We start from the raw sequence: 18,619 nt of genomic DNA, 5'->3' as shown, positions 1-18,619 counted from the left end.
GGTCACTTCTCATCCCGCACATGCCGCGGGGTACGTTCATGTCCGCCCGAAGGCTGCTGGCACTGGCCCCCTTGAAACAGACGCCGCTTGTAAGTGCGGAGTGGCCCACTCCCCCGGGCGTCCACTCCTGCTGTCTCCCGTTAGTCCCCGACCCCTTGCCCAATTCGCAACCACCACAGACCGGGCCCAGCGCTCGAGCACACCCCCAACCGACAACACTTCGAGTAGAGCCCGCGATGTAGACATAGAGAGCGGACTAGAGCCTTGTCTGCAGCCACTGCTCTCCCCTGCGAAGGCGCCATTTTTGACAAGTCAATGATCGACAACAGGCGCAAAACGAAACATTTTATTAAATTACAAATCAAATTAAATGTAAACTGAATTTCAATTAACTAGTTATATTCAGGTATAAATAACAATTCGACATTGATATATTTGAAAAGGTTCCACATTTTTAAAATAGATAGCTGCCACTTATTAACGCATGTTGATGTGTATACATTGTATAAATTCTGTTTTCTAAACAACGTTCTGTTTTTTTCGCAACTACTGTTGCGCATTTCCAGTCACGTTCTGACATGCCCGCCTAGCATCCACAGTTCTGATACCACTTTACAGCAAGCGTCTTAGATAACGAGTCCCTTTTCTAGATCCCAGCGAGGCCCCACGATGACGTGGTGGGAGTCCCTGCAGGCGGGAGCCAATCCCAGCGCGGCAGGCCGATGACGCTGCCGCAATCCCTAGGGGCAGGAACAAACCACAGCGCTGCAACCCGATGATGTAAGCCCCGTCCTTTTCAGACTGGGGGGGGCGTGTTTTTAGGTTTGAGTGATTGAAGACGTCACAGAGAGAAAAAAACTAAAAAACACACCCCTGAGTCCCAAAAAGACGGGGCTTAAAGGGAGTGACGCCTCTCTCCTCCAATGGCTGGCCAGCATTTACGAGACCAGCCAATGGAGAAGAGGGGCGGGTTTAAGCCCCCATACTGTAAAACATAAAATCTCGGCAGCGCGACACAGTGTACGCTAGGCCGAGCCCTAAAAATAGGGGGGGGGGGGGGGGGGAGTTGTACGCGTATGATAGCACAGAGAAGATAGTTTGCATTTCTTCTACAGCATGACCCAGTAGTCACAGATTTACAATGGTTTTTCCCTTTTTTCATTTGTTGGATTAATAACTATCACATTTGCATCCAAATATATTTTTGAAAGAAGAAACATGGCACGGGACATGCACAGGAGCTCGAGGCTGACGCCTGTTGGAGGTGAGTAGGGTAAACATGAGTACTCATTGTGACCTTTTGTTGCTGCTGGAAAGGTGGAGGTTGTTCGGTCTCGATATACGCTTCAGAGTAGCCGCTTTTCGACCCGAAGGCTGGTTCAGTTTTAACGCCCAGAGCACCGGACTCCTCCATATCAGACTCCTCATGCTTTCCAAAGAAGTCTGGAGTGTCTTTCACTTCTTGTCTGTGTGCCATGGTCCTCGAAGCAAGCCAACGAGCACGTCGGTTCTGTAGAGTCTTTTTATTATGGAATGTTATGCATGACACATCAAAAAGGAGTCTTCTCAGTGGTCAGGAGACAAGCAGAGATTCTAAACTTTGTGAAGGTCAGACCTTGAGTACGTTGCGTGGCAAGTAGGACAGAATCGGACTGGAGTCCGTTCCATCACAAAAACATTTTCAACCCAGATGGTGGGAGTCGAGAGGTATGCAGCCAAAAATAAGCTGTAACGAACAACAACAGTTGAAAACCGGCAAAAGCAGTATTATTTTGTAAAACTGACGAGGGGGAGGATCCGAGGGCCCAGAAAGAACACAACATGGTGTTGAACCGGAGTTCACAATGACACGTCTGAAATGGATGGCGGAGAAGCAACAATATAACAATTGAGCTAATGCCCTTGCGCAATACCACTAATAAGTGGAGTCACAAGACTCCTTGGCTCAAAAAGACTTCAGTCGAAGAAGAACAAGTTGTAACTGTCCGAGCCCAACACTAGGTGGCAGAATTATGCACAGCATGTGGATCTACAGCTACACAAACACAAGGTTTCCCTATAATGGATGGTTTGAGAAATGGTGTCGGAAATGCATCTTTGTTTTTTTGGGGGTTTTTTTAAATCACAAACTGCTTTCCTTAGTATATATATGAAACGTTTATTTCGGGCAGAGCCTATAAAACACATCAAGGTTAAAACAACAGAGACACTCATAGATACTTTAATAAATTGTACAAAATACAGTACATCTTGGTTTCAGTAACCACACTATGAAAGCATGCTAGAAATGAATCTAGAGACATTGTAATATCTACTCAAAAGTTTGGCCACGTATGACAATCGGTTAAAGTGCAATTTAGTAATTACTATAAACTGCTTTGGTGAGGTTCCTGCGGCTACCCTTAATAACCGAACTGCTTACTAGTAGCTACTAGGCGATAGTTCGAACAATTGCGATCAATCTCGGAGATAAAAGCATGTCCTCTGGTGCAACAAACAATCAAGGAAAAATTAATGTGATTACATAAGGGGACATGTGCAAATAGAAATCTAAAATAGTTATATAAATATATATAAAAACATTTCATGATCATTTGTTTAGTCAATGGATAAAAAAGTAAAGAATAAAACCATGGATAGCCCTAAATAACCTACTTTGGCTTACTCTGTCAATGTAACTATCTTGATCTTGTTTTGCGATTGGGTAGGGCCTTCTTCCTTTGGTTCCAGGCACTATACAGGTACAGGGACACCGCGAAGGCTAAAAGTGTTCTGGTATCACTATTAAAGAGTCTTGTGGCTTCCCAGTAGTGCCTCACTCCCATAAGTTTACTTAAAGCTAACAACCATTTTTTTCACGCATTCCTATATGAGGGGCAAACAAACATAAAATGAGGCTCTGATTCCTCTACGTTGGGACAGTTTGGACAAGAATCGGAGTCAGGAGATACATTGGGCCATATTGAAGTGTGAGTTCTCAAAGGGAGTAGCCTGCATCTAAATTGCACATATAAGCTTTTGGACCGGAATGGATACATTCTGTCCATGTATGGTTTGAACCTTAGTGCACACCTGTAGTTCAAACACGTACCTTTTAAGCTGGTGTCCTGGTAAGCTTTCCACGTTTGCAGCAGGAATGCCTCCCAATACAATGTGTTACTCTTAATGCATCTCCTTCAACAAATAATTCAGGGGAGGTCCATAGCTCACTGCATATTCTATATAATGTTACTTTGATATTCTTAAATCATGGAGTACTCTGGTCTCTATCGAGAAAAAGCAGATCTTTTACCCAGTCTCTTTCTATTGCCAGTTCGTGGGTGGAACATAGTCTAAACCAGTATAACCAAGGTTTTAATAATATGATTAAATGAATAGGGATGAGGGCTAAGTCTCATCTCATTGGGGTAACAAGTGAGCTTGAGGGAAGTTTCAAAAGTGCCTTAATGAACAAATTACTTACCTTCGGTAACAATATATCTGTAAGAAAAAGGTTAGTTATAGATTCCTTACCTTAGAATTACCCCCAGGCATCAGACTGGATCCGGAAAGTTTTTTCGTCAGCAGTACCTCTGCGCGTCAGAAGGTGTGGTGTCGGTCGGCTCCGCGTCAGCCGTTGGCATGGTGGCCGCCGGGATGATGTCGCAGTAGCTACTATGACACCACCCTCGCACGCTGACCTCAGTTCTGTACGCGACTTTCCGAACCAGAAACGCAGAGCCATGCAAGACACTGACCACTGGTGCACAAACCTAGAGCCCTGAAAGGATGTTTTTAACCCTAGAAATCAATTCGCAGAACGAGGAGGATGGGTAGGGCGGTAAGGAATCTAAACTAATCTATGTTTCTTACAGATATATCGTTACCGAAGATAAGTAAATTGTTCATCTGAAAGAAACCGTTAGTTATAGATTCCTTACCTTAGGATAGATACCCCAGCAATACCGACCCCAGAGGTGGGTCTGCAAACCAAGATCACACCAGAAAGTCCTGGAGAACAGGATGGCCAAAGAAGCCGTCTCTCCCGGCTTGGCTGTCCAGGCAGTAGTGTTTTGTTAACGTGTGCAGCAAAGCCCACATAGCTGCCTGACAGATGTAATTCAGAGGGACTCGTTGTCCCAAAGCAGTAGTGGCTGCCGTCACCCTGGTGGAATGGGCGCGTAGCCCCACTGGAGGCTCCTTTTTAGCTAGAGAGTAGCAGGCTTTAATACACATAATTACCCATTTAGAGATGGTCTGTTCGTGTACAGCCCAACCTTTCTTGGCGCCCACGTAGCCAAAGAGTTGGTCATTCACATGGGAACTGTTTTGAACGATCTAGATAGAAGGAAAGCACATGTTTTGGGTGTAGACGGTGGAGCCTCTCTTCCTCTTTAGAAGGATGCGGAGGCGGAAAGAAGGAGGGCAAAGTGCTGGTTTGCCGGATGTGAAAGGAGGTGACCACCTTGGGAAGAAAGGATGGAAGGGTTCTTAGGACAAGCTTATACGGATGTACAGCCAGAAAAGAAGGTTTGGATGAAAGAGCCTGGTGCTTACTCACTCTTCTCGCAGATGTGAAGGCTACCAGGAATGCAGTCTTAAGAGTTAAAAGTCGTAAAGGACATTGTGAAGCGGCTCAAAGGGAGCGCACATCAGAAAGGTCAAGACAAAATTCAAGTCCCACTGAGGCATTATGAAGGGGATAGGAGGAAAGAAATGAGTAATGCCTTTTAAGAAATGATTCACAACCAGGGACTTGAAGAGAGAAGGCTGATCAGGAAGCCTTAGAAAGGCGGAAGTGGCCGAGAGATAGCCCTTGATAGTGCCCAGAGCAGAGCCCTGCTGGGCCAAAGAACGGAGGAACATAAGAATCTCAGAAAGAGGGGTAGAAAGAGGAGCCATAGCCTTTGCTGCGCACCATGCCACAAATTTGTTCCATCGACAGGCGTGTACCATCTTAGTGGAGGGACGCCTGGCTGCCAAGATTACATCAGAGACTTCGGGAGGCAAGTCAAACGAAATCAGCCGACTCCGCTCAATCTGCATGCAAGGAGGTGGAGGAGGGACAGGTTCGGGTGGAGGACTGTCCCCTGCTGCTGCGACAGAAGATCCTCCCGAAGAGGCAGTCGAAGCGGAGGATCGATGGTCATGTGGAGTATCTCGGGATACCAGACTCTTCGTGCCCAATCCGGAGCCACCAGAATGACTTGGCCCTGTCACGCTTGATCTTCTTCAGCACTCTGGGCAGAAGTGGTATAGGCAGAAAGGCAAACAACAGACGGCAACTCACGAAAAGCGTCGCCTAGCATGTGTCGCCTTGGAAATTTCAACGCGCAGAATTGCTGAAATTGGCTGTTCTCTTCGGTGGAGAACAGATCTAACCAAGGCACTCCCCAGAATGGCGTTGAGATGCGACTCTTTAGGTTTAATTGCTTCCCAGGATATTGTGACCAAAATATACCACACAATGGCACTTTAAATGACACTTCTTCAATTTAAGAGTTAACCTTATCAGTTAATGCTTGAAAACCATTGTCATGTTGATAGTTTTCTTTGTCAAAAACTAATATCATCTTGAAAGGCTAATGCTTCTCCCAAACCACTTAACGTCTCCTTCATAATGTACTGGACTACTGAAGCAGCACTTGCCAGACCAAAAGGCATCCTTTTAAATTGATAAATTACTATGGGTGTTATAAATGTGTTGAGAAGTCTCAAACCTTTTTCTAAAACTACCAGATGATAGGAACTGGCAAAATTACAACTGGAGACACCCTAGGGAAAGATTCAATAAGTTCAATAATGCCTTTAGCAACCAACTCCTCCAAAATGCCCTTCAATTGCCCTTTTGTAGGATAATGGTAAATTCCTCACTCCATGTGATGACATTTTTCCTTGACAATGAGCTTATATTCAAATACTTTATATTACCTTAGGTACAATTATTCCTGTGAACTGACTGGTGAAGATATTCCACAAAAGTCAGTATTGTAAAAATATGCATTTGCACATTTAGTTTTTTTCTCCTACATGGAATTTTCTATATAGTAAAAGTTCACCCTTAATACTTGGGGTCATTAGAGTAGTTTCATAAAATGAATTAGGTGTGCGTTTCTGTGGATGTTCGCTGCAATTCCAATAGCCACATTCCTGCTTTTATATCCAGACCTCACTGAACACCTCAAAAACACCCATATTCCTACAAATATCTATCTATGATGGACAGTAGGTATTTTGTTATTCCGGTTAGAGTTTACATCTATTTTATTGATTTACTAAATGTATTTATATAGTGCAGAGCTAGCAGCAAGGGCAACAAAGTGCTTTACTAGTAACAGATAATGAGCAGGGACAGTAATAATAATTACATATGTGGCAGTGCAATATGGAAAGGTGTCTATAGGTTCTCTGGGGTTGGTTCCACTTTCTTTGAGGTGAAAAGAAATTTCTAATAAAATGCATATGCATTCGGGTTTCAGTGACAACGTAGCTGTACATCTGCTCACAAAAGCTGACTGACCTGGATAAGTTTAGGTTGTACAGAGTGTGGATCAGGTGTTAAATTGTAGCATGCAACTCCATGTATGGCTCTGATGGATTATGGATACCCCTCTCCCCCATTGACGGGAAGATCTCAAATCCCTTCCACCCCCTGTTCGGGTTAATATGGCCACCCACACTTCTCCCATCAACTAATGTTGGATTTTCTCTACTGCACACTTGAATGTGACATTGTTTGTGATTTGTTGAGTGCATACAACACTAGGTCTAGTAATACCTGACAAAATGTGCATAAAGACATTGAGAAAAAAAGTATGCTCACAAAACTATGTTTATACGTAATGGGCCTGCAGCATCACATACATGATAGTGCTGTTTGGCTAAAGCTCAAGAATCAACAGAAATGTTATCTTGTATTGCCACATTTATGAGAGAGTTCACATAGTGCAAATCAAAACTACTTTGAATATAAAAGAACCATCACATTCCTAGGATTATAATATCAATGTGCATGCAAAGAGAGCATATTGTTTTGTTGTAATGCTGAATATGATTCCAGATTAACTTGATTAATGTATTCACTATCCTAAAACTCTCACCAAAGCCATATATCAGAGACCTTACAACTACTTATTTGTTCATTCTGAAAACCACAAAATGTTTCAATCGCTAAAAGATTTCGTATTGATGTTCACTTGTCACCACAATTAAAGTTTTCAGTTAACTCAAGACATTCCATAATGCATGTCTGCCTTACCTTAGCAGCGACAATGCTCAGACCCATTCCATTATGTTTCTTCAGTGTCACAGTGATGATTTCTGGATCCTTTTTAAGAAGCTGAGGAGGGAAAAAGATGCTGTTTCATGTCTGTTCAAAACCAACAGGGAGATGATTTGATGTAGCTTACACCAGTATATTCTGCAGAGCAGTTAGTGGACTTTCTTAGCCTTCAAAATAGGCAACTCCAATGAGCAACTCCTGATGAGGAAAAACCTTGTGAGTGTAAATCAGTCTGAATGATCACACTTGCCTGAATTCAATACGCTGATACTGAACATGAACACTTTGCTAAAGTCAGAAACCAGCAAATCAGATTGCTGGAGTATCCTTGTTTGCAGAACACTGTCAGATAAGCAGAAGCAGGGTTACCTACTTTGGCTACATTTCTAAAATAGAGCAATCCTCTTGCTACTATTCCTAACTGGGCCCTTTAAAGTCTTAATTAAATTAATTTAGGAATAATTATTAATCTAATTTCTGAGTCACATCTACTGAGCCTCTGTTTAACCTTTGCTTCAACATGCCTACTGATGGACTACTCATTCAGCAAAACAAAAAAAAAGATAATGCTTTACCAGCTCCTTGCGCTGGTGCAACTGGGTAAAAGTAAGTAACAAACAGCACCAGCCTAATCACTGCTGTCAAATGCATATTTCAGGGAATCGCAGTCTATCTAACATCCAATAAAAGGATTTGAGATATGAAGGTTTTTGCCGGCAACGAGATGGTGTTTCCTCTTTCTAATGACACATTAACTTGTGATTTGATTCCCCTAATGGAGTCAGAGTCATTGACTCCTGTTCTGGCCATCTTACAGCTGTTGACTCAAAATATACTGGTCTGTTGGCTTTTGAGATAGGGTGGGCAGTGGGTTGTGAATGAGGAACAATCGTGTCTGGGGCTACAATGTACCCCTTGGTGTTTAGTGATACTTCAGTTGACTTTACCCAAACTTTTTTTTATTTAGGAGTCCTGTTCGACCACACGGGTCTGTGAAATAACACAATCAAGACCAGAAAGCTATTGTTCTGTAAATCAATAATGGCCTTAAAAAATGTTGACAAAAAAATTGGCAAGAACCCTATTGGGGAGATGCTAGTAGTATATAAAGCTACTTGCGTAGCAATTGTGACATATGGCGCAGGATTGTGGGGACATGCAAACACAAAACCATTACAGGTGGTGGAAAACCTCTTCATGAAATACCTTCTAGCCGTTCCAAAAAGTGTCTCCACATATATTTGCCATGCAGAACTCGGGGAACCGTATTTAGAAGACATTATAAAGGCGGCCCCGGTACTGCTATGGCATAGGATCTGGACCACTTTGGAATGTGGATTAAATCGTTCCATTGTGAACAATGTGACTAGACTAGATAATGGTGGTAAAATTGGTTGGCTATGTTATGTGAAGAGGTTTTTCACTGACTTTGGTTTGGCAAATTATTATGATGAACCATCCTCCCTGTGTAACATCCCCAGGAAAGTCCTGAAGGAAATGTGTATGAATTACCTGTATGAGTGCAGAACCACCACAGAAATGATGAAAAAAACAGTGGTTGCACACGAGCAAATTGTGATTTCCAGTAAAATGCAGCCATACGTTAATTTGCAAATGAGTGACTATGAAAGGTTTTTATTAACCCGTTTTAGATTTAATTTGTTATTTAGGTCACTTAGCTTCCCCACCATGAATGACTGGTCGAAAAATCTGAATAAAATGTCCTTGTGATCATTTGTCAGAACAATCAGACATACATATTCTTTTTTTCTGTAAATTTGATTCAATTCCTAGACGAAGATGCGATGTCCCCTTATTGAAGACCATGGAAATAAATCGCTGTCGCCCTGCCTTTTTAGTTGTACAGAAACTTGATAATATTTTAACGGTTGTATATATTTCTTCGTTTTTAAAAAATGTTTTTAAATCTCGAAAATCTATTATATTCTGAAATGTGATTAGCTGAATTTGGTGCATTGGATGAATTTGATACGTACTGTTTTTTCTTTTTAATAACTGTGATTTTATCTGAACTTTTATGGTTGTTTTGTTTTAATAACCGAATAAAGGAATTGAATTGAATTGATTCCTCAAGTGAATCTAAACGCAAACCTTTGAAAAGATTTGGGCAATGTCTTAAGGCACCCTTCTAAGGTATAATTTGTGTTTTTATTTGCCCAAAACATGAGGCGATCCTATTGTTTAAAACTTCCTGATCTTTGGGGAATGAATGCATGTCTAGATCTAGTCCAGTGGCTTTTCAAGTAACTGGGTCATGCTTTAAAACTACTATAGAACATTACATCAAGGAGGGATGTGGGAATCTGTGAAAGAGGTTGTGTAGAGGACTGTCACTGGGGCCCACAAACTTCTCAAATGATTTCTGAAGTAATCCTTAGTTCCAAAGTGTCCTGCTAGAGGTTTGATTGCCATTGGCAATACTGTGCGTATTTAGTTTAGAAAAGGCCCCACCTGGCTTGAACTTTTAGTGCATATATTGAGGGTCTGGTCACCAATGCAGTGGGGCCCAGGACAATCACTCCCAGGTTGTTCTACTGGTTTAATTTCCAAGTTTTTACATGAACGTAATAAACTATTGAAAGTTCAGAGTTCATTGATGGATTAATGAGTGATCATATTCCATTGGTGGAGGATGAGAGCTAAACCAAAATAAAGGATTGCTTTTTGTAGGAGAGTAGGGTCTGCAATCCTATGATCACCCAGATTTTTGCTTTTTGCTGCACTGGTTTACGACTTTCCCTGGCTGTGGGCCTGCTAATCAGACCCACAGCCTAGCTGTTCTCTCTATCCAAATTGTACTCAGGTACTGAATTGGCACTGGGCCCTCTCCAAGTCCCTGTACCCAGGGCTGAGGTGCACCCAGAAGTCTCCCAGGGGCTGAAGCATGTATTGTGCCACCCCTGGATTGACTAACTAAACTGACACAACTGGCTGCACGACAGCTGGGGCAAGGTGGTGTATTCACCCTTTGCTTTAGATATAGTATACCTATATCTAACCCTAAAATGGACACACAGATCTCCTATCAGTCACTCCTATGGCAGGCCTTAACAATCCTGAAGGCAGAGTGCTTGGAATCGTGTGAGATGGTGCTCTGGCATGAGCTGAGCCTGTCTGCGGCTTTCGGGATCTATCCCTTAGCCGTTTCCATGATATCGCATACCATATACTCTTAAGTGCATTATAACCCTCGCGGTTATATGCCAACTCTGGTATCGCTTTATCAAAACATGTCGAGTAAGGTGTCATACGAATTGGAATACTAACCCCTCGCCAATTCTGGCGACGGGGTTAGCATTCCACCCTTCTAGAGGGACACGACATGTATGTAACCCCTAACCCCGGTTAAAGTCAAACAGAGCCTCAGCTCCACAAAATGGATGCTGCCACCGAGACACAAGTCTGCCCTCCTGCTGCTGGGAGTCCTCCCAGAGCAGGAGATAAGGACAAAGGGTTTCCTGCCAGGGGCGGTGCCAGCACCGTCCCAGACAGGATTTTGTGTATCCTAGGTAGGCAGGGCTTCAGAGGAAGGTGACTGCAAGTGGCACCCCGGTGCTCACTATGCATAGGCCGGCTTGAACCAGTTCCAGGGACACTCCAGACCCTGAGCTGGGGAAAAGCCCGCCAAGGAAGTGAGTGTAACCACCCCCCTCCTGGTCCCACCCATAGGGCAGGACCTAGTCGCGTGCCAGCCCCCTTTTCCCAGATAAAGGTAGGAGCAGGCCCCCTTCCAAATTAGATCATCTTTGGAATCAAGACACGACTTTCTGCGAAAGGACTTCAAGATTTCCTTCTTCAAGATTCTCCCTTGTGACTAAGGAGTAGTCACCCTGCATCCGCAGGCACCATCGCAAGAACACTGCGGTCTGCTGTAAGTCCTTCCTCCGGAATCCGACTGCCCAGCTCGACAAGACCCGGCTTCCCTGGCACCTCCGACCTCTACTCACCTCTACAGCCAAGCTGAGAACCGTGAGTGCGACGAGACCTCAAGGGACCGACTATTGCCAAGACTGCACGACTTCTGCACAGCAAGCCCGCCGAGTAATCTCCTGGCGAGTGCTTTGGGGTCCGAGAAGCCCCGACCCTGAGCAGCTCCAGCACCGAAGAGCAGCCCCCCAGCATCTCCACGATCGGCGTGGGGCCCTTCTGCTTTTTGCTGCTCACCGCGTTGTTTGGCTACTAGCCCGCTGGCTTGTGGCCTTCTGAACGACGCCCGACGACATCACTGCTGCTGGTCTGGTTGCTCCAGACTGGCTCTTGCCCCCTTCCAGAAGAGGAGCACCCCGGACCCTCCTGGTCCACTCAAGACGCCATTTTGAGTCCACCGCGTGGGCTTGAATTAGCCAAGGCTTTGTTGCCCAATCCTGGGTACTTCGACGCCGACAGCTTCATCCATCGTGGGACAGCTCGCCTCTCCATCCTGGTCGCCGACAACGCCTCCTGGTCCGTGAGATCTGCAGAGCACAGCGTCGCCCACTCACCTAGTCGAGGTGACTACCATCCGGTGCCCTCCTGGTGCCCACTGACTACTGGCTAGTATTCACGAACTTGGTCCCCTCTGCTTTCAGGTGTCATCCATCTTCGAGATCCAGGCTTGGATCACTTCGAACTCTCTTCACTGGTCGCCTGCCAGCATCTTTCTTCCAGGCTCCTGGTCCGGCAACGAGGATTCCCGACGTCTTTTGAGACATATGCAGCTGCAGCCCCTGGGCTAGGTAACTTCGGCATTTCGGTGCCCCAGCATAGCCTCACTATCCAAGGGTCAGGATCCACTGTCGTTTTCTCCCTACCAGGTCGGGTTCGCCCGTGAACACTAACTTTAACGTTACTAGCTACCATAGACTTTGTCCCGCATCCCGCGTAAGAGTGCACACTCTGCACCCGAGTCCCCTAGGCCTCCTAGAAGTAATCTAACGATTCCATAGTCAAGTCCTAGCGATTCCAAAGCCTATTAGTACTGTACCTACCTGCTAGTAATTTTGCATTCCACTTTTAGAGTATATGGTTTTTCGTGCCCCTCGGGCATTTGTATATACTGTGCTAACTTAAGTATTTTCGTAAGAGTTTTGTTGTGTGCCTAGCACCCTGTCCTCATAAAGAGTACAGGGTTGTTGTGATTCTAATAAATACACTGTTTATTTTCATAACACTTGTGTGGTGTCCTTTCACTGGGTGTTCAAGGGGTAATGTGATGGTAAAACAGCTGGCTTAACACGCCCTCTAGAGTCTTAGCCTTAGACTGCTCGTATCCATGCTACTAGGATAGCTGGTCTATAAGGTTGACTTACAACCAATCATCAATAAGGGTTGTTTGGACTGATATATAGTGATCACTAGAATAGTGAGCACTGCACATCAGGCCAACTTCTCACACTTTTGTAGTGCCACAACGACAAAGAGGAACAATACACAGTTTGAAATATACTGCTTGGTAAAACAAATTGCTTGGGGAAGAGGAGGAACCTTGAGGACGAGCAGCATGCGGCGAGGCAAGGCAGGGAGCCAGAATCTGCATCTTGACTGCTCCTTGATCTCCTGGCACCGTCAGTCAGCCACGCGTCCCGCTGACTTATGCAGGTTCGTGTGAAGCCTCTGCGGGAGGGCCAGTAGCAACAGCGGCACAGGACAACAGGTGCGGGTGCCGCAAATCGGCGGCTATAGTCTACCGCCGCCCACTCCCCCACTTCGGGAGGACAGGTCAGTAGCACCAGCAGCACACACCACCAATGCGGCAGTCGATGGAATTCTCCAGCAGGCGGCTCATGTGCCCCACGCCCCTCAGGATCGCACCATTTCCACTCAGGCCCTGCTCTCACAGATGAGGTGGGAAAAGTAGCTGGAGCTACTGACAGTGGGCAGCCCAGCTCCTGGAAGCGGCCTGATCGGTCGGGAGCGGTTTGAGAGCTGGGTTTTTCACCTTATACTTCAACTGCAGACCTCAAAATCTAGTACATCAACTAACACCTATGGCGCTCCTACGCCATATCCATCTAAATCCATATCTGGGATACCCCAGGTGATCCTTGATAAGTGTGGAGGACCTGGAGAGAACCCAGCTCAGGGGGGAAAGACAAGACATAAAGATGCAACAGTGTACTCGTGCCCCCCCTCTACCTCATCAACAGAAGTCCTTGTAGAGGAGGCATGTCAGCACTCTCGAACTGACACCCTGCATAGGAATACAAGGGCGAAGCCCATACAAGCACAAGCCACAGAGACAGCAGACTTGGCCTGGCCTGTGAAGAGGCCCAACAGCTGTAAAGCGAGGCACAGCACCCAGTACAGACAAACCACAAAGGTCGCAGAAAAAAGAACACGTTACTTACCTTCTGTAAGAGACAGATTAGTTATAGATTCCTTACGTTACAATTACCCCCAGGGGTCAGACTAGATCCGGAAAGTTTTTCATCAGCAGTACCCCTGCGCGTCGAAAGGTGGCGTCAGTCAGCTCCATGTTCGTCGTTGGTGTCGTGGTCGCAGGGATGATGTCACGTTAGCTACTTAGACGCTGCCCGCGCGTGCTGACGTCAGTTCTGTACACGTCTTTCCACGCCAGAAGCGAAGAGCCATGCAAGACACTGACCACTGGTGCACAAAACTAGGACCCGGAAAGGAAGTCCTTCACCCTAGAAATCAGTTCGCAGAACGGGGAGGATGGTTGGGGCGGAAAGGAATCTATAACAAATCTATGTCTCTTACAGATTATATCGTTACCGAAGGTAAGTAACTTGTTCTTCTGAAAGAGACAATTAGTTATAGATTCCTTACCTTAGAATAGATACCCCAGCAATACCAAGCCGGGAGGTGGGTCTGCGAACCAAGTTCACACCACAAAGTCCTGGACAACAGAACGGCCAAAGGTGCCATCTATCCGGAATTGGCTGTCCAGGCAGTAGTGTTTTGTGAACCTGTGCAGCAATGCCCACATAGCTGCCTGATAGATGTCATTAAGGGGGACTCCAAGTCCCAAAGCAGTGGTAGCTGCAGTCGCCCTGGTGGAATGGGCGCGTAACCCCACTGGAGGCTCCTTCTTTGCAAGGAATAGCAAGCTTTGATGCACTAAACAATCCATCTAGAAATGGTCCGTATGTGCACTGCCCGGCCTTTTTGACGCCTAGCTAGCCAACAAAGAGCTGGTCATCCACCTGGATTTGCTTTGTGCAATCCAAATAAAATTAAAGCGCACGTTTTGGATCCAGACTGTGGAGCCTCTCCTCTTCTTTGGAAGGATGCTGAGGCAGAAAGAAGGTGGGCAAAGTGATGGTCTGTCCAATGTGGGAAGAAGTAACCACTTTGGGAAGGAAGAAAGGACAAATTCGAAAGACAACCTTGTCCGGATGAACAGCCAAAAAAGGAGGTTTTGAAGAAAAAGCTTGGAGCTCACTCACCCTGCTCGCAGAGGTGATGGCCACCAGAAAGGCAGTTTTTAAAGTCAGAAGTCTGAGAGGACAGTTATGTAGAGGCTCAAAGTGAGCGCACATAAGATACGTAAGAACCAGGTTCATGTACCAATTAGGCATTACAAAGGGAACAGGAGGAAAAAGATGAGTAATGCCCTTAAGGAAGCTGTTTACAACAGGGGATTTGAAAAGAGAAGGCTGATCAGGAAGCCTAAGAAAGGCTTAAATGGCCGAGAGGTAGCCTCCTAAAGTTCCCAGAGCAGTGCCCCGCTTGGTCAAAGAAAAAAGGAACAATAGAACCTCAGACAGAGGGGCGGAAAGGGGATCCAGAGAATTTGCTGTGCACCATGCCACAAATGTGCTCCATCTGCAGGCGTATACCGTCTTACTGGAGAGACACCTGGCTGTCAAGATAACATCACAGACTTCGGGAGGAAAGTCAAAAGCTGTCAACTGTCGCCACTCAATCTCTAGGAGGATGGAGGCTGGGTAGGTTCGGGTGGAGGACCGTCCCCTGCTGCTGCGACAGAAGATCCTACCAAAGAGGCAGTTGGATCGGAGGATCGATGGTCATGTGTAATAGCTCGGGATACCAAACTCTTCGTGCCCAATCCGGAGCCACAAGAATGACTTGGGCCCGGTCTCGCCTGATCTTCTTCAGCACTCTGGGCAGAAGTGCTATAGGTGGAAAGGCGTATAGAAGAGTGCAATTCCACTCGCAACGAAAAGTGTCGCAGAGCGAGTGCTGCCTTGGAAATTCCAATGGGCAGAATTGCTGATATTGCGCGTTCTTTTTGGTGGTGAATAGATCTAACCAAGGCTCTCTCCACTGTTGAAAGAGACCTTGCACCACCTCCGAATGAAGAGGCCATTCGTGATCCATCATGCACCTGCGGCTGAGTTAGTCTTCCCTGGCGTTCAGTGAGCCTGCCAGGTGTTGCGCCACCAGGGATATGCCCTGACGAGCCATCCATGTCCAGGTACTCTTGACATGGGGTCCACGACTGCACCCCGACTTGTTTGTTGCAGTACTAAATGGCGGTGGTATTGTCCATGAAGACCTGCGCTACTCTTCCCCGGACAGAGGGAAGGAATGGTTTCAGTGCAAGACGAATCGCCCGAAGCTTGATGTGGGACCCGGACCCTGCCAGAGTCCAGAGGCCTCTGATCTCCGTCTCCCCCATGTGGCTGCCCCATCCCAGAAGAGATGCATCGGTTACCACTGTGAACTCTGGATGGAGAAGGGAGATGAATCTGCCGTCGACCCAATCCTGGTTCGTTAGCCACCACTGCAATTGGTGTGCAGTGCCCTCCAAGATCTGGACACAATCTGACAGGTTCCCCTGATGTTATGTCCACTGGAAAGTCAGGTCCCACTGCAGAGCCCGCGCATATGCCATTAGGCATTATCCACCAGCAGGAAGCATGAGAACATCAGGTCCAGTAGCCGGAGGGAGGGTCATCCTCACGAAACCCTGGATAGAGGCTGAAAGATCGGAATCATACCCTGAATATCCCGGACTCGCTGTTCGGGAGGATAGACCCGAAACTGCATCGTGTCCAGAACCGCTCCAATGAAGAGGAGCTTCTGAGAGGGCGTCAGGTCTGACTTCGGCATGTTGGTAGAGAACCCCAGCAAATGCAGGAGGTCGGCCGTAGTCTGGTGGTGGGAGACGACAGCCTGGAGCAAACCTGCCTTCACAGCCAGTCATTGAGATAGGGGAAGACTAGAACCCCTGATCAGTGCAGATAATCTGCGACCACCACCATCACCTTCGTGAACACCTGAGGGGTGCTGGTAAGGCAAAAGGGGAGCACAGTAAACTGAAAACCCTCGTGGCCTACCATGAACCGCAAATAGTGCCAGTGGGCCGGCAGGACGAGGATGTGAAAATAGGCGTCCTGCAGGTCCATTGATACCATCCAGTCTCCAGGGCGGACAGGACCTGAGCTAGCATCAACATTTTGAACTTCTCCTTCCAGAGGAGGCAGTGGACATTCCTGAGATCCAAGATGGGACACAGGCCTTTGTCCGTTTGAGGGAGTAGCAACCACGACCTACTTCTGGGGCAGGAACTAGCTCGATGGCTCCCTTGGCCAAGGGAGCCATAACTTCTTGTTGAAGAAGGGCCAGATGATCCTCCGACATGTGATGGTACTGAGGTGGCAAAGGGGAGGGAGTAGCCCCTTAGGACTATCTGCATAACCCACTTGTCCGACGTGATGGTGGCCAGTGGGGAGATGATGGCTAATCCTGCTGCCCACTAGCGATTTGTGGCCCTGGAAGGTCGGACTAGGAGAGTTTGGAGGCTGTTGCAGATGGGGCGGTGGTGGACTGGCCCCCTCGCTGGCCCCCAGACCCACGGCGGTGGTTTCCACGTCCCCGTCCGCACAGAGGCTTAACAGCTTACGCTGGCATGTGGAACGTGGTAGGGCACCCCTTCCGTAGCCACGAAAGGGGGAAAAAGCAGACTGCGCGGGGCGAGTGGTGGACAGGCCCAGGACTTGGCTTTAGCCCATGAGCCTTTGAAGCCCTCAAGTGCGCGGTCTGCCTTGTCGAACAGGTGACGGCCATCAAAGGGCATGTCCATAAGGGTAGCTTGGACATCCCCAAAACAGCCAGTGGACCTCATCCAGACGTAGCGTTGATGTGCTTCCGACTCTGAAATTGTCCTACCTAGTGAGTTGGCGGTGTCCGGTCCACAGCGTATGGTAAACTTCACTGCGTCTCTCCCCTCAGTAACTGCACGGGAGAGTACGGCCTGGGCCTCCTCCGGGCACTGAGGCAGCACCTGCACCACCGTATCCCACACAGAGCCGGTATAACGGCCGAACAGACATTCAGTGTTTACCGACTGCAGTCCCAAGATGGAAGAAGAAAACATCTTCTTCCCAAGATGGTCCAGCTTTTTGGATTCCCTATCACGTGGTGCTTTAGAGAATGCACCTTTGGATGTGGAGGCTTGGACCACCAAGCTCTCAGGGGTGGGGTGTTGGGAGAGCAAAGTGGGTTCGCCAGGGGCCTGGCGGTGCCCAAAAGGATGTTGGTGAGGGCTTCATTGAACAGCAGCAGGGGCTCCGAAGCGCTTGCTGCCCGCTGAAGCACCTCTGTCAGGAGGTTAGTCCTGACTGTCACCGAAGGAAGCTCAAGGTTGAGAGCCTCGGCCGCCCTATGCAATACCACTTTGTAAGAAGCTCCCTCCTCCGTAGCCACGGTAGGAGGAGACAACATGCCAAGATCTGGGGAAGTATCTAGACCACTGGCTTCCCCAGCTCCTCTCTCCAGTCCGGTTCATACTTCAACTGGTCATTTAGAGGGTCTTCAGACCCCTCCCAGTCCTCCTCATTCTACTCTGGTTGCCAATCTGACCTGATCTGAGCACCAGTGTACAACAAGTGCATAAAGGTACCCATCGGCACCGGATCCAGCGTCGGTCGGCGCCGGTCCAGCTCCGTGTCCAGTGCAGGGAGGAGGCCGGGGTCGACGTCAGCTGGGGACACGACCGGAGTCGGCTGTGGACGTGGTGCCAGTAGAATCGGCGCAGAGCGAGGTGTAATCAGGTCGACCGGCGTCAATCCGGATCCAGTACTGGATCCAAGGGGACTCTGTGGTGCCGGAGCCGCTGGCGTTGAAGAGCCCCAAGCCGAGTCCACGGGGCGTGAAAGGTGCGCCGGCTAAACCGGCTTGCTGCCCAAAGATTTCATGCATCGCTTCCTAAAAGGTGCGAAGGTGGGCAGGGGTCGCTCCGGGTCCCAAAAAGGGAGGGAAACTCGGAGTTGACCCTTCAGGCTCTGCATGTGGAGCCATGGGAGGAGCACCACCCTCATCCGTCGTCGCGTCGGCTGACCGACGATTAGAAGTCAAAGAGTGACGATGCGTCTTCGACTTCTTCCAGTGCTTCGACTTACCCTAGGAATGCAAAGACTCTGAAGAAGA

General features: G+C 47.5%; 1 protein-coding gene across 14 annotated transcripts in view; it reads right to left on the bottom strand.

The window, feature by feature from the left end:
- Positions 1-18,619, bottom strand: part of AFDN (afadin, adherens junction formation factor) — a 1,642,835-nt gene that overhangs the window by 573,579 nt on the left and 1,050,637 nt on the right. For all 14 annotated transcript variants that reach the window (XM_078648844.1, XM_078648846.1, XM_078648851.1 and 11 more), the window contains one exon: positions 7,238-7,318. In XM_078648844.1, the coding sequence (XP_078504970.1) occupies positions 7,238-7,318 (81 nt within the window). The remainder of the gene's footprint in view (positions 1-7,237; positions 7,319-18,619) is intronic.

This window comes from Lissotriton helveticus, chromosome 6 (genome assembly GCF_964261635.1).
Source record: "Lissotriton helveticus chromosome 6, aLisHel1.1, whole genome shotgun sequence".
In the NCBI taxonomy this organism is placed as follows: Eukaryota; Metazoa; Chordata; class Amphibia; order Caudata; family Salamandridae; genus Lissotriton; species Lissotriton helveticus.
Note: the sequence above shows the minus strand (reverse complement) of the source record. Positions and strands in the feature narration are given on the sequence as shown.